Source organism: Aphis gossypii, chromosome 2 (assembly GCF_020184175.1).
Source record: "Aphis gossypii isolate Hap1 chromosome 2, ASM2018417v2, whole genome shotgun sequence".
NCBI lineage: Eukaryota > Metazoa > Arthropoda > Insecta > Hemiptera > Aphididae > Aphis > Aphis gossypii.
The window spans coordinates 48528419-48542660 of NC_065531.1; the positions used below are offsets into that span (position 1 = coordinate 48528419).

The 14242-nt window shown below is 30.7% G+C and overlaps 2 protein-coding genes across 2 annotated transcripts; one reads left to right on the plus strand and one right to left on the minus strand.

Annotated features, from left to right (window-relative positions):
* Nucleotides 1-55: 55 nt before the first annotated feature.
* On the minus strand, nucleotides 56-7785 carry LOC114120494 (uncharacterized). The gene is made up of 9 exons (XM_027982417.2): nucleotides 6634-7785; nucleotides 5811-5939; nucleotides 5192-5329; nucleotides 4906-5129; nucleotides 4247-4363; nucleotides 4013-4179; nucleotides 2893-3277; nucleotides 2069-2316; nucleotides 56-1517 (listed from the first exon to the last, which is right to left on the minus strand). The coding sequence occupies exons 1-9, from the start codon at nucleotides 6892-6894 to the stop codon at nucleotides 673-675; spliced, it is 2514 nt and encodes an 837-aa protein (XP_027838218.2). The 5' UTR covers nucleotides 6895-7785; the 3' UTR covers nucleotides 56-672.
* An 829-nt stretch (nucleotides 7786-8614) lies between these two features.
* Nucleotides 8615-14063, plus strand: LOC114120432 (islet cell autoantigen 1-like protein). Its single transcript, XM_027982331.2, has 7 exons — nucleotides 8615-9202; nucleotides 10037-10284; nucleotides 10621-10781; nucleotides 10879-11233; nucleotides 11902-11995; nucleotides 12097-12370; nucleotides 13514-14063. The coding sequence occupies exons 1-7, from the start codon at nucleotides 9180-9182 to the stop codon at nucleotides 13613-13615; spliced, it is 1257 nt and encodes a 418-aa protein (XP_027838132.1). The 5' UTR covers nucleotides 8615-9179; the 3' UTR covers nucleotides 13616-14063.
* Nucleotides 14064-14242: the final 179 nt, after the last annotated feature.

Genomic DNA, 14242 nt, shown 5'->3' on the forward strand with positions numbered 1-14242 from the left:
ATTTATTATAGGTATAATAATATAGGTATATTTTTAAAACGAAACACATACCTAATGCTTTATTAATGTTTATTGTAGATTATTCATATATGAGACATAATTATAATATAAAAAGTATAATTCACTACAGATTTATTCAGTACGAGTCAGAGAAAAATAATAATTAATAATGACCTACGAATAAAATCGTTAATTGTTTTTATAATCGGGTAGGTTACAAATTGGTTTTTGGAAAACATTTTAAAACGTCTTGCAGGGATTGTATATATAGAATGACCGCGAGAATTTATAACCAGTATACACGAGACGGCTCCACGTTTTTCAATCGTAATCTAAACTTTTAGAAGCGTTTCAATCGATAATCGTGTGGAAACTTGAAAAATCTGTCGATAACTTCAAAATATACCTTTACCGGCGTATAGCGTTACACGTAGTTATACGTTATAGTCTATATATATATAGTAAGTCTTGAAATGGGCACGTCGATTTTATACTATACCTATATGCTACTACTCAACGTATCTACACGCGCTCAATACGGTCGGCCGGTAGTAGGTATATGTACCTAAACCTAAGGTTTTTTTCACTTATAACCAAAAAAGACGGACTCGTCCCGAAAATCGTTGCTGTGGCGGCGGTAAAAATAAGATTATGGCAATAACGTGATAACTATTATTGCAGGTGTAAAGGAGTCGTCGTCGCTGCGACGCGGGCCGGACTCGTCGTTCGTCCGTCGACCGTACTTTCGTCCGACGTGTTATATTCGAAACATTCGGACAGCTGCCGCAAATCGCTACAGACGACGCTCTGCCGAGGCGAGTCGCGATCGTCTCGACACTCCCCCAGCAGACAGGCTGTCTCGCTCTGTTGCGCGGTATAATTGCACGACGACGATCGGCGTTCTCGGTCCGCGACACCGCAGCGATCGCCGTCCGGCGAGCACCCTGCAAAGAACTCGCAGCGGTACGCCGCGGCGGCCAACAGGCAGACGAAGAACAGCGAGTTGGCGACGAATTCCCGTCCCCTGTCCAGCAGCCGCACGTTCCGGGACGCGGTCGCGGGGTGCACGCAGCGACCCCGTTCGTCCCGCACCACCGGCGACGCGTTCAGTTCCGGTTCGAGGTACGCGTCCAGTCGCCGATCGCCGAATATTATCCACAGCCAGTGGGCGCGGTACGGCGACACGGCTTTGAGCAGGCCCAGGACCAGCGCCGCGGCCAAGAGGCCCACCAGCACGAGCAGACTGACGATCAGCTCATCGTGGTCGACGACCGCGGCCTCCTCGTCCCGCTCGACGACGACGAACGCCGTCCTCGGCGGCCGCGGCACGTCGCCCAGGAATCCGGCCGCGGCGTACTGCGCCTGGCTCAGTAGCGTGCCGCCGGCGGTGCACGGCGATTCGGTCTGGTAACACTTGCACCGCCTGTGCCACAGACAGTAGCAACCGGAACCTCGGACCGCCTTGAACTTTCTGGACGCCACTGCGGTGGCGGCGGCGTTTTCGGCGTACAGTTGCACTATATATAGATGGAACAGACGCACCGGAATAAGTTTCACGACGACTTGCTTATGATCATGGTTAAGTGTATAGGTAATATTAGGTATATTTAGCCATGCTTATAATAGTATTGTATATTATTATATCCTACTTATATACGTAAAAACGGGTAATAAGCATATATATTAGACAATAACTGAAGCTTCGATTGGCGATGATGGTTGCAAATGCACATTATTGGTACTCTTATTTTGAGTTTAAACGAAAAATTAAAGTAAAATATTGAATTAGTTTGTTTTTTTTTTGTAGAACGTTCCTTTATACCTGTATTATATGTCTATGCGCAATTTCAAAAACGTCATATTTTTCACGTGAATTTTTTTTTAAAACAGAAAAAAATTATTATACTGTTGTAAAAAATTTAAAAACTGTACTAAAAACAAAAACACATTGTGTTTGACATTCCGAGAACTTGCGCGTGAAAATTTGTTAGGCATTATAAGTCGTTGGTTGTATGTCAGTTCATACATTGTGTTTTAATAATTATCTGACAAATATATAAAAATATACCGGACGCGACGCAGTCTTTGGTCTTGATGGGACATTCGAATTTCAAAAAAAATCTTTCGGTCTGCTGTGGATGTACGATCGCTTGTCCCCGTTTTTTTTCGATTTTTTTCGAGTCTGTCGATCCAGAAGTTTCAATGAAGAATTCTGCCGTTTTCAAACTCAAATTTGTTACGAATATAAACAAATTTGCGGTGTTGTTACATTCGTTATCAAAAATCGCGTGTATCTCGCTAATCTGAAGTAGAATCCTACGGACATTTTTATTAAAAAAATATTTTATCATAATGGTTGAAAGGTATCTATATAATATTATAATATTCATCAAGCATATAATATACGTAGTAGTAGAGCACACTACACACATTTTTAGTTAGAAATTAAAACTATGATAAATCATTGGTTGAATTATTTTTTATTTATATGCCGATAATGAGGAAAATTCGTTACTATAATATACATATTACCAAGAGACCGCTTTTACGAAAAGCCATACTAAAACTAGTTGCTAATTTTATTACTTCAAACTAAGTTATCAGCTACTGAAGTATTCATTTATTAAAAACCAATAGAACTATATTTTTCAAACTTTTTTACTGTACCTATTTTGGAATAACATATAGGTATTACAAAATAATATGTAAAATTTAAATTTTTTTTTCTAATTAATACTCAAACTTCACCGATAAGATGATGGTCCTCATCAGCGATGAGTTGGGCCATTGTATTGCATGTATTTATTATCGTTATTACCTGAACGGACAATGTCCAATAAATTATTATTTATTATAATTAAAAAGATTATATAGGTATAATAGCTGGTATACTTGTTGCTGACGACGCCGTTGTCGTCCAGTCTGACCTCACTGACGCTCTGCACCGACATGGGTGTTTCGGCAGCGAACGAGGACGGCTGAAGGTAAACGATAATGTGGTCGGTCACGTCGTCGAAACTGATGTCACCTTTGACATAGTCTTCGATGAACAAACGACCATTCGCAGCACCCGCCGACGGTTCCCCGTCGCAGTCTCTCTCGCGCTGCTGCATCAGTTCGATGGGCTGTTCTCGGAGACAGCTGCTCCGCGGCCTGTAACATCTGTCCGATTGTTCGTAGAAAGCTCGTGGTTCCACTCCGATTTTGTCGCATTCGGCTCCGCCGTTTTTCGACATCCTACTCGGATGGATTACGAGGAATTTTCCGGCCCTCTGATCTGCAAAAGAGTGCATTAATGAAGTTACTGATGTACTATATCGACGATGATGACGACAACCATCACGGGTATCCGACAGAACTATTTTGTACGTTCGGAAAATTTGTGGAGGGAGACAGGGTGGGGTTATTGTGCCATTATTTAATTTAAATAAATTGCAAATATTTTCAAATAACAATAAAATTGATATTTAACACAATATAGTAATTTTTAGTAAAATATCGACAATATTACGATATGTATATGTATAGTGATGTCGCGTATATAAATAGAATATCCAATATTGATATATTTATTACACTTAAACGGGTGAAATATTGTATAATTATACATAATGAAAATAATTATTTAATTTGAAATATTAATAATACAATAATTATTTTATAAGATTAATATCCACAAATGACAAACACAACAATTTTGAGAAAACTAAGTCGAGTTACCCCACTCCTCTTCATACTATTAAAAAATTCTAGCCGTACCATTGATATCAAAAAAGTAAAAACAAATATCAATAAAACTTTTTTTTTCGAGTAGACCGAAACACAAATTAAAATACTCTTATTACATATTTACATGATATAAATATATAATGGTCTATGAATTAAAAAATAAAACTCGACGATATAAATTCAGTAACCATAAGTGTGCTGAAGTTACAATTGATCAACGTTATTAGGTACATAAATAATATTATTAAGAAATATTGTAGTGTACCTATTTTTAATGACATACCGTTTAAGTGTGATGGGAGACTGTATTGATAAGTTTTAGGTACGTTTTGAGGTATTAGGACAAACATGGCCATCAAGTTGTTGTCCATTGTTTCATTTAAACCTTTGACCACCTCTAACCGGTGTGATACCAAATTTTTGAAAATAGTCAGTTTGCTATTGGATGATCTGCGGAAATATATATTTATACATTTTATGTATAATATGGTTGTTGCTTAAATTATGTTTGATTTACAATGATGACGATAAACATTGTTGATGGAGCATGTAAACGCTACTTTCGCTTTTCTTGAATAATTCCATTGTTAGTGGTAAGACCGTTTCCGATTTTTCTACTTTATAAACATTGAACCTGTATCAGTTATGGTAATAAATAAATACCACCTGATAAAATTATTATATAATATATAATATATATTATCATTTATCAAAAATAATTCATAATAGTATTGCTTTAATCAATGTTTGAAAATCGTTATTTTTTGTTTAAATATTTAGTTCCGTCCAAATTTGGAAAATGCAAGTATACACATTTGATGATAACTTCAAGTATCTACAAATATTTGTATTTGTATTAAGACAAATTAATACAATCAATTTTGTTGAAAACTGGTCGATATAATATGTTTGGTGTAAATATTTTCGTTTTATTTTTTTCTGATGTTATTTAAAAATACAGAGATTTTCAATTTTATCTCTCACAAGTACTAACTACATTCAATTTTCTATCACCGACCACCTTCAAAGTTAAGATCAAAGCATTTTTTTTCTATAAATCATGTATAAATACATACAAAAAAAACCATATATCATTGTAAAATTAATACATTCATTTCTCCGATCAGGTTTTAAAATAATATTATTGTAAGTAGGTACTAACAGTATAGACATTACCATAAATCGCTATATCTAAAACAATGCGCACTCTCATGATAAGTGTATGAATTCGCATAAGCGGGACTTTCACTAATGTTTTTACAATCTTGTTCACCTCTTGGTTGAGTGGTGACAACATCATTGCAATTAGAAGTTATTGAAATGTTATTTTTATTCACTACCTCGGACGATCTTTGTTGTCGTGCATCATTGACCGAATTGATACATGAACAACAAAAACCCTTTGTAAACAGGACAAATTTAGATTTATTATTTCTTTAACTATAAAAATTAATTTACTTGCTTTCGAAAAAGGCACCGCTTTATTTAAGCCATAATATTGTATACCGCACGTGGGGTTAATGTCTCCAGAATCGCATCCGAAGTAATTCTGTCTGGTTACTTTACTGATCACTTCTTCTGTCGGCCCGCCATTTACGTACTTAAAAAATTATCAATTTTAAAGTTTTAAACACATAAACATTTTAACTAATATGAATAGGTCATTCGTATTCATGTTAAAATAATGTACTCTTTATTATACCTTAGTATAATAAGTAGCTATGTAGATAATATAATGATATTATTTTTTAAATAAGGTTTTCATTAGTCATTATTTCTTTAGTTAAATATAATATTCATATCGATGACGTTCAAAAATTTTCTGAATTCTTGATATGGTAGTCAAAAAATATTAATTGATAACTTTTATAGTGTGGATGTATACTAAGAACCAGCAGGCTGCAACCCAAAGTTCACGTAAAATAAGGAATAATATTGTGATGTAATTTGTTTTAAATTATTTAATATTTATATATACCCACAATTTATTATTGTATAATAAAAAATAATTATCATTATCATATTTTTTTTAAATGGTTATAATTACCTATATTTAACTAAATAATTATAAAAATACTCACGTTTATGAAACGTAACTTGTATAACTCTCTTGGTCCTGCTAACTGGACTTTTAGAATGATTGGTTTCAAGAGACGATACATTGTAAAATTTGAATTAACTGAATCACGAACATTGTTTATAAACAGCACCTGGTAAATATTGAAATATAATATTTTGTATTTTAAAATAACCATCATACTATGTAAGTACTATTACTGTAAATATATTATATATATAAGACGTATTTCATTGTTGAAAACAAACTAAAAGCTTTTTAAATTAAAATAAGCATACAAAAAAATAAATAATAATATTTCATACTTAGTATTAAGGTTTATATTTTTCAATAGAGATTATAATGACGTCAGACGATGATAAATTGCATCATCGTTATAATTCGTTTTAAAAATCACTATTTGATTATTTTGAATAAATAAAGTAACAAAAATAACGTAAATACTACCTATTATTATAAATGGACAAACTATTGATCACTACTAAACATTATATAACCTATGACGTAAAAAGGAACTGTTAATCATATAAATATAAGTATTGCTGGTCAATTGTTATGATTAGACATTTGAGTATTAGATACATTAATATACTTTTAAACAAAATAGAAACTTTTGTAATTGTATTTACAATAAGTATTTATATCCAGCTACACGTATACATATTGTAATGGAACCCACGGGAATGTGAGATGATGAGCCTCGTATTTAAAATGTACGCATAAAATATATTCTATTTAGATTATAATCTATGATTTGTACATTAAGATTGTAAAATAATAAATATATTTTGATGGATAGGCTAGTAGTATCTGATGGTATAACTTACATGAATAGTAGAAATGTTTTCGATTTCGAGATTCAACAATACCTTATTGTTGATATCTATAATTACGTCCGGTCCAGGTTTATCTAAGTAGTTGATTATTGTTTCACACGAAGAGCCGTTGCATAGTTTCTTTATACATTTAAAATGTATATTATCACTAATACTACTATTTGAACCGGTACAGTCATAACTATAAGATTCTCCAACTACTCGACGTATTAAATATATAATTAGAAGGAGTAGTAGCATCGTAAATTTCATTGAATAGGTACACACAATATATATATATATATAGTATATACGTATAAAACCAAATACTTATACCAATCTCAAAATACTACGATAGAAACGAAAAAAAAATCAATTATGGTTGTTAATTCGTAAACTATAGAAACACGAGATTCTTATATTCCTGTTTCAATACATTAATAAGTGCGGTCAGCAGCGTAACATATTATATAAAATTAGTAAATTACAAAATGATATATATTATATTCAAAAAAACAAATGAATATAGAAAATAAAGTATTCTGGAGGATGATATTTCACTCAAATCATTCGCCGTTGTTATGCCATTTGCAGTATTAATACAATTATGCTCCGTCTAAAATTGATATTGTTCAATAAAATTGAAGGCAATTTAACATTTTTGAATTAGGTACCCGTGTATAATTTTTGTTACATTTTTGTATCGAGTTACATTATTAGTGCAGATGTATAGGAAGATGAATAAATAATGATCATGTTATATTTCACTATTTTAGTAATATATTGCTTAAATAGATCAAATTTACCTAATATAGATTTAATATTTTTACGTTTTAAGTTTTCAATGCTAAATTATTTTTAAAAATGTACCTATATTTAAGGTAATTGTAAAGGGCTGAAGTATCACTAAATAAGTAAATCCTTAGAACTCTATAATTGTTATCAGAGTATATATGCCACTGGGTACTGAGTCAGATACTCGATTAACTTTTCAGCCAAAATAGGTTTATTGTTGCATGATGTTAATCTATATAACAATAGTATTGCACGTAATGCGGTGTTCAATTTGTTTGTGATTTTAAAATTATAGTAACACTTTTTTTGTACTTAAATTAAAACTCAATTTCAATGTATTTTAATATTGCGTGATATTTCTAAGTCACAAATAATTAATATTCTAAAGACGTTTGGCGTAAAGATAATCTGGTTTCAATGACTAAATACATTTTAAAACGATACTTTTATAGACTCTATTTTATTATACGGATCGGGTTAGTCCATTGGATATCTGTGTGCCTGTGTGATACTTGTTGTTTTGGTTCATATTATAAACTTGTGCCTTACAATCACTGTCTTGATAACAAATTTATCATTCATATTATGTACTTCCTTTAATTTTTATTTCACTAAATGATGACAGTGCTTAGCAGGTTCATAAATGATAAATTCACAACATTTGTGAGTTCGTGGGCTAATGATGTTATAAAGTTTTTACCAAATTCGTAACGCTTGTATACCTACTAATTACTATACATTTATGCTTCTGTAACATGAAATTCTATGAACAACTCTCAGCATTTAGGTATTTACATTGAATTATACACTCGTATAATAGTCACATATCTAAGCACTATGAGTGCGTCTAAACACTAAATAAATTCGAATGAAAATTAACTTAAAATGAAGTACGATTAGCACGCTCATGTATTATATTAACTATATATACAAATAGGTACTATATTTTATGGTTTGAATTCGGTTCCACAAGCGTTACCTCGATTTCATTGTATGTAAATTATTTTGATTAAAAACAACAGGCCCTTCTACGGCGGAAAAAAATTTCAAAACTTTACGCGCGCATTAACGTTATCATTTATAAGCTTTATTATTATACATAGGAACAGCTGCGAAAGGTAGTACATAATATTATACGTATATCATAGGGGCACCCCGCGAACGCGTTCGCCCGGTATAGTATTGATTTCCTCCGGTCGCCATTCTAACCGACAAACGTTTACACAAGTGGCGGAGTATGACGACATTATTTTCTCTGTAAGGTCGCATGCAGACGGTTCACGCGTCCGAATTTACAATCGATTTTTTTGTTATCTTTCAATTTCGCAGAGATCTCCTCAAACGGAGAAAATAACGGCAAAACGTATTTTACGCATTGCAATAAACGTAAAAACAAACGAAAAATACGCTCGTTCCGCCGTTCGCCACGACTAGTATTATACGATTAAAACAAATATGCGTATATTTCGCTGTTAACGACAATAATAATCATACTATTATCATCACACGTCCTCTATATAAGCTAGCTGTTTACACCGCGTCGCGAACGGTCGTCGTGGCCACTATAACTACAGTGAATTCTTTTTTAATCTATAGTCCGCAGCGCTCGTTTCCACGCACACTATCATCGTACGCAGAGAGTGTGTGTATATACAATATTATAAGTCAGTTTTTTTACTTACTACTCATTTTTTTTCTACGCCTAGTGTGAACATTTCAGTCTATTTTTTTCTTTGTCGGATATCCTATAGCATTCAACCATTATGAGTCTCTCGGAATCGGGATGGTGAGTAATTATGATGATATTGTATATTTATTTTATGATATTGTGTGCACTCCTTCAGTATTGTGTATCGTAAATCTGTAATATATACATAAAGTTACTGTGGTTTTGAATACAAACTGTAATAATTATTATACATATATGTACATTTTAGTTATTATTGTTATTAATATTATACTTTTTACATTGTTAACTTTATTTTAATAAGTATATTCACTTTTTATTTTTTATTATTATTAGTACCATCTTCAACCAGCTCATCTTAGGGGTAGAATTTACATGTTTCAAAATTTGATCAGAAAATGTTTGTAGTACGATTTACAATCACTTGTTTTTATACACCTATATTAAACATAATAGGTAAATTCCTATGAAATATTTGTTGGTACCTTAAGTGCATAGTTGTTCGTAATACAAGTTTAGTTAATATTCTAAAATATACTATTGTATAAAATTTCTTAAAGCTTAAAGTTCTTTTAACGTATTCCTGCCTTATTTTATTTTAAATGTTACTAAGTATAAATCGCTCGTATAAGTAGGTACCTACTGAAAAGTCAATTGTATGGTGTTTATATTAGATAAATAAGTACATTTTGTACAAATATCGTGTTATGTCGGTTTATTATTATGTCATTTCAAAATGGTATCTCTTTTGTCAACATCTTATAGTCTATAATATTGACGAGCATGAGCCAGGGTAGTAAATACTATTATTGTTGGCCATACATTTCTGGTTTCATATTTAAAAAAATATTAAACTATAGTTTCACAATTAAAATTCAAACAAAAACTAAAATAACCTGTCTAATGACTAATAAGACATGTATTTTTGTTTAGGAATACGTATGATGCTCCAGGATTGAACCGATGGCAAAATAATGCCAATGGTTCAACTGTAGCTAAAATGCAACACAAGTATTGGGTAACTAAGCAGCAAGTATGTAAAAAATTAGGGAAAAAAGATGATGAATTCATAGTAGCTTCGGACGCTGAACTTGACGCTAAACTAGAGCTATTTAAATCTATTCGGGGCAGTTGTCAACATTTGCAAAGAATTGTCAATAAGTACGATGAAAAAATTTATAGTGAGTATTGTTTGTGTTCAATTAATCGATCATTTATTTAAGCCTCTTGCAATAATTGATATGTAAAATGATATGTCATCATATGTCTAACATACTGTTATGGTCGTCGAATAGTATGCCTGCAAAATAGTGTGATATGTTATTATGTATAACAAGTAAAATATTTTACATTTACATCTTGATATAATATAACAATATATTTTATTATAACATATGTATAACTATAATACAAATATAAGACACACACAATTCACTATTTGTACTCAAATTGAACAGTGAAGTAATTTTCTAAAGCTCGTTAAGTCGTGAATAAAAATAAATTATTTATTTTTAAAGATTTAGCATATGAAGAAAATCAAATGGGATTGTTTTTAAAAAGATCTGGTAATAAAGATCAAACTAAAGCTGGCGAAATGATGCAAATTTTGGGAAGTTGTATGGCACAGTCGGGACAAGAGAGAATTGGTTTACGTACACCATTAGCCAGATTACACCAGGTACTTGTAAAAATATAAGCAAAATAATAGTCCTAAATGAAAAAGTTAGATTTATTATAATCATAAATCAATGATTTTATATTAATGTGTTATACAGGAAATAGAAACATTTTGTTTAAGAGCTGTAGAAGATACACAGGGCGATGTGAAGCGTATGGAAAATGCACGTACAGATTACAGGGCTGCGCTGAATTGGATGAAAGACGTTTCTCAAGAACTGGATCCGGACACAAATTCACAGTTAGACAAATTTAAAAACGTGCAGACCAAAGTAAAAAAGTCTAAACAGCAATTCGATCACCAAAAATTGATTTGCTTACAAAAAGTTGACCTGCTCGCCGCTGCCCGTTGTAATATGTTTTCACACGTTCTTATTTTCTATCAACAAAGTTTACAGCGATTTGCTGAATCCGTTGCAGCATCGTTTGAAAACGCAACTAAAGATTTTAGACGTAAGCATAAATATCGTGATATATATTAGAATATACTATTTTTGAAAAAATATGGTATATTTTACCATTTTTTTCATTTTATTTTTTTAAAAGTTTTTTATTCTTTTGAATGACAGCTAATGTAAATAAATAGTTTTTGGAATAATGAGTATTGATGTTAAATTGATCAACCGGTATATTTATACGAAGTTTTTATACTTAAATTAATATACAATTAAATATTTTAGAAAGAAATTAAATAATGAATCGAATCCTATTATAAGTTTATAAAACAACAATTATTTGAGCCACGTTATTTTGTTAAATCGATACTATTGATGTCAATTATTTTCAATCGTTATTTCTGTTATTTTATAAGTTACACTTTTGCACGATTTAATATTTTCATTTATCTACCTATTTTTATTAATTTTTAACCTCCATTTTAGTTTGATTTTCAACGTAAATAATCCTAAATACATTTGTTGTGGTCTAGTTAGTTGTTACTACACTATAAACTTAACTATAGATACAATTTTTTTTAGCTTTTACAGCCCATTTAAGACTTTCACTCCTGCCACTATTTTTATTGCCATTTTCCCTATTCTAACTCTCTTATAGCTCTGTTTTTGTGTTCTTAGATACCATTAAATAGTATTATTTATAATATAATCTTTTTTCAACCATAGAGTATCAACATTACGATTTCAAAATGATTAAAGAGTTGCGAACGGAATCTGTAAAACCTACTTCCAAGACAGACGATAATACCAATGATTCAAGGTATACATTTTTTTGTGAAATTTTATTTTAATATTGTTAATCGTTAATCATATCTAAATCTAGCCAATAACGCTTAACTCATACTTTATATATTAAATTAGTTCATATACGGAATTGGGCATTGAAGCAACTTGCGACCCAATCGAAGAAAAAAACGAATCTCCTTTGCTTTCGTTGTTCGACGGAAGCGACAATTTTGGAAATTTCTTATCAAATCCTTACGAAAGTAATCAAGAAGAAAAGGATTCAGAACTTAAATCATACGGAACAGGAGATGAATTTTTACCGTCCCAATTATTGTCAGACTTGTTATCCGGGTCAAATTCTGCAACCGTTAACACTACTACTACTGCTACTACCACTACTACTACTAAAGTAAGTTGATAATTTTTGATTGACGTAAGTAAATTAATTATTATATTTCAACCTCGTCAAATAAGTATAATGTAGGTGTATAGTGTTATGGTGTAATCTGGTTAGACTCTAATAAGAGGAACTAAACACGGCAATAGACGGACATTTGTTTGAAATTTTTTCAGAAGGAAGGTAGTAGTAGAGGATAATTTATATATATTCCTTTTAATTGGAGGGAGGGGGCTAAACCTACGGAAGTATCCCCTTCGATGTCAATCTATCCACATGGTATATAAATATATAATATAATATGTTATAAACTTATAAAGTTATGTTGATTTAATTGTTATAATAATAATTCGTCACTATACGTATAAACAAGAGAATATAATTAATAGTCTTATAAACTACTAGTTTTTAAATAACTAATTAACACTATTGATAAAATAATTAATTTTAACGACAGGTTAACGTTTAATAACGACACTATAGCTCAATTGGCAATTGCTCAATATATTCGTAATTGTTTTAATTTGATTGACAATTTTGCAAAAGAAATTTTTTTGAAAAAGAAAATAAACAAACAATTTTCAGAAAGTTCTTGTTGAGGCATTAAAAAATATTTTAAGTCATTACTTAATTTATTATTATTATTATTTATTTTTTAATAATGCTCATTCGGGCAAAGAATGTACTGTGTTACGTCTGTGTACATAATGTTATAATAAAAAAAATGAAAAAAAAACAGTTATCATTGAATACTATAAGAACAGTAATTTAAAGAAATTTAAAGAATTAAAACTAAATTGTACATGGTAGTTATTTATCCAAAACCTATAGGCATAAACAGCAAACTTTAAATTTGTTACCAAAATTAGAGTCAAAAGCATCACTGTTGAATTTTCTTAACATACGACTTAAAGGCTCATGAAAGTGAGCGAAAAGATACGTCAAAAATAGTTGGGGAACGAGTATTAAAAATGTAAATTTTTACAAATTCCTTAGCAATTTCCAGTCAATCAAAATTCAGCCTAGAGTCGTTGTTCATTTAATGTCGTTTATATTGTATAGGTGATCAAAATTATAACTCATTGTAGGCATTTGTATTAAATTTAACCACACTCAACTTTTTTATATACTTTTTATTATACATTATCTTTACAGAAATCGACCAGTTCATCAAATTGGGCAGATATATTTGCTGATCTTGATCCACTGAATGATCCCAGATTGTCTTCAAAACTCGATCCATTAGATCTACTTTGAAATATTTTAATTTTTAAAATTATTATTGTTTTTCTATTTATATATTCTATATTAAAAATAAAAAGTAAAAACAAAAAATGTGATGTATATTATATAATACATAATATCTATATATATATGAGTTAATCAATAATGTGAATGCTTAAAAGTTTGTATGAGACAAATTTTTATACTAGCTTCAATATAAATTATGTTTAAAAAATATACTTTTATTGTAAAAATTATATTAGTAAAAACATATATTTTATTACTTATAAATTTATGAATACTCATCAAAGTTATGTAACAGAAACTTTGATTTTTTATAAAAACTTCATATTAATTATACTGTAACCATAATATTATAATAATGTAAAGGTATTTTTTATTTACTGACGATGTGCGCGGTGATTTAAGTATTTCATGTCTGATAAAGCTATTATTGAAATATACCGCGATCCAGATATTATATCAGACAATTTTTGTTTAATTATTACGTTAGTTTTAATTATCCAAATATCTCATTAGTTATAATATGTAGGTACATTCATTATTCTTTAATATTAAAACTCAAATACCGTCAATGTTAACTATAAATGCCTAATTATCGTACATTAAATTAATTAACATATTTTTGAATAATGTACG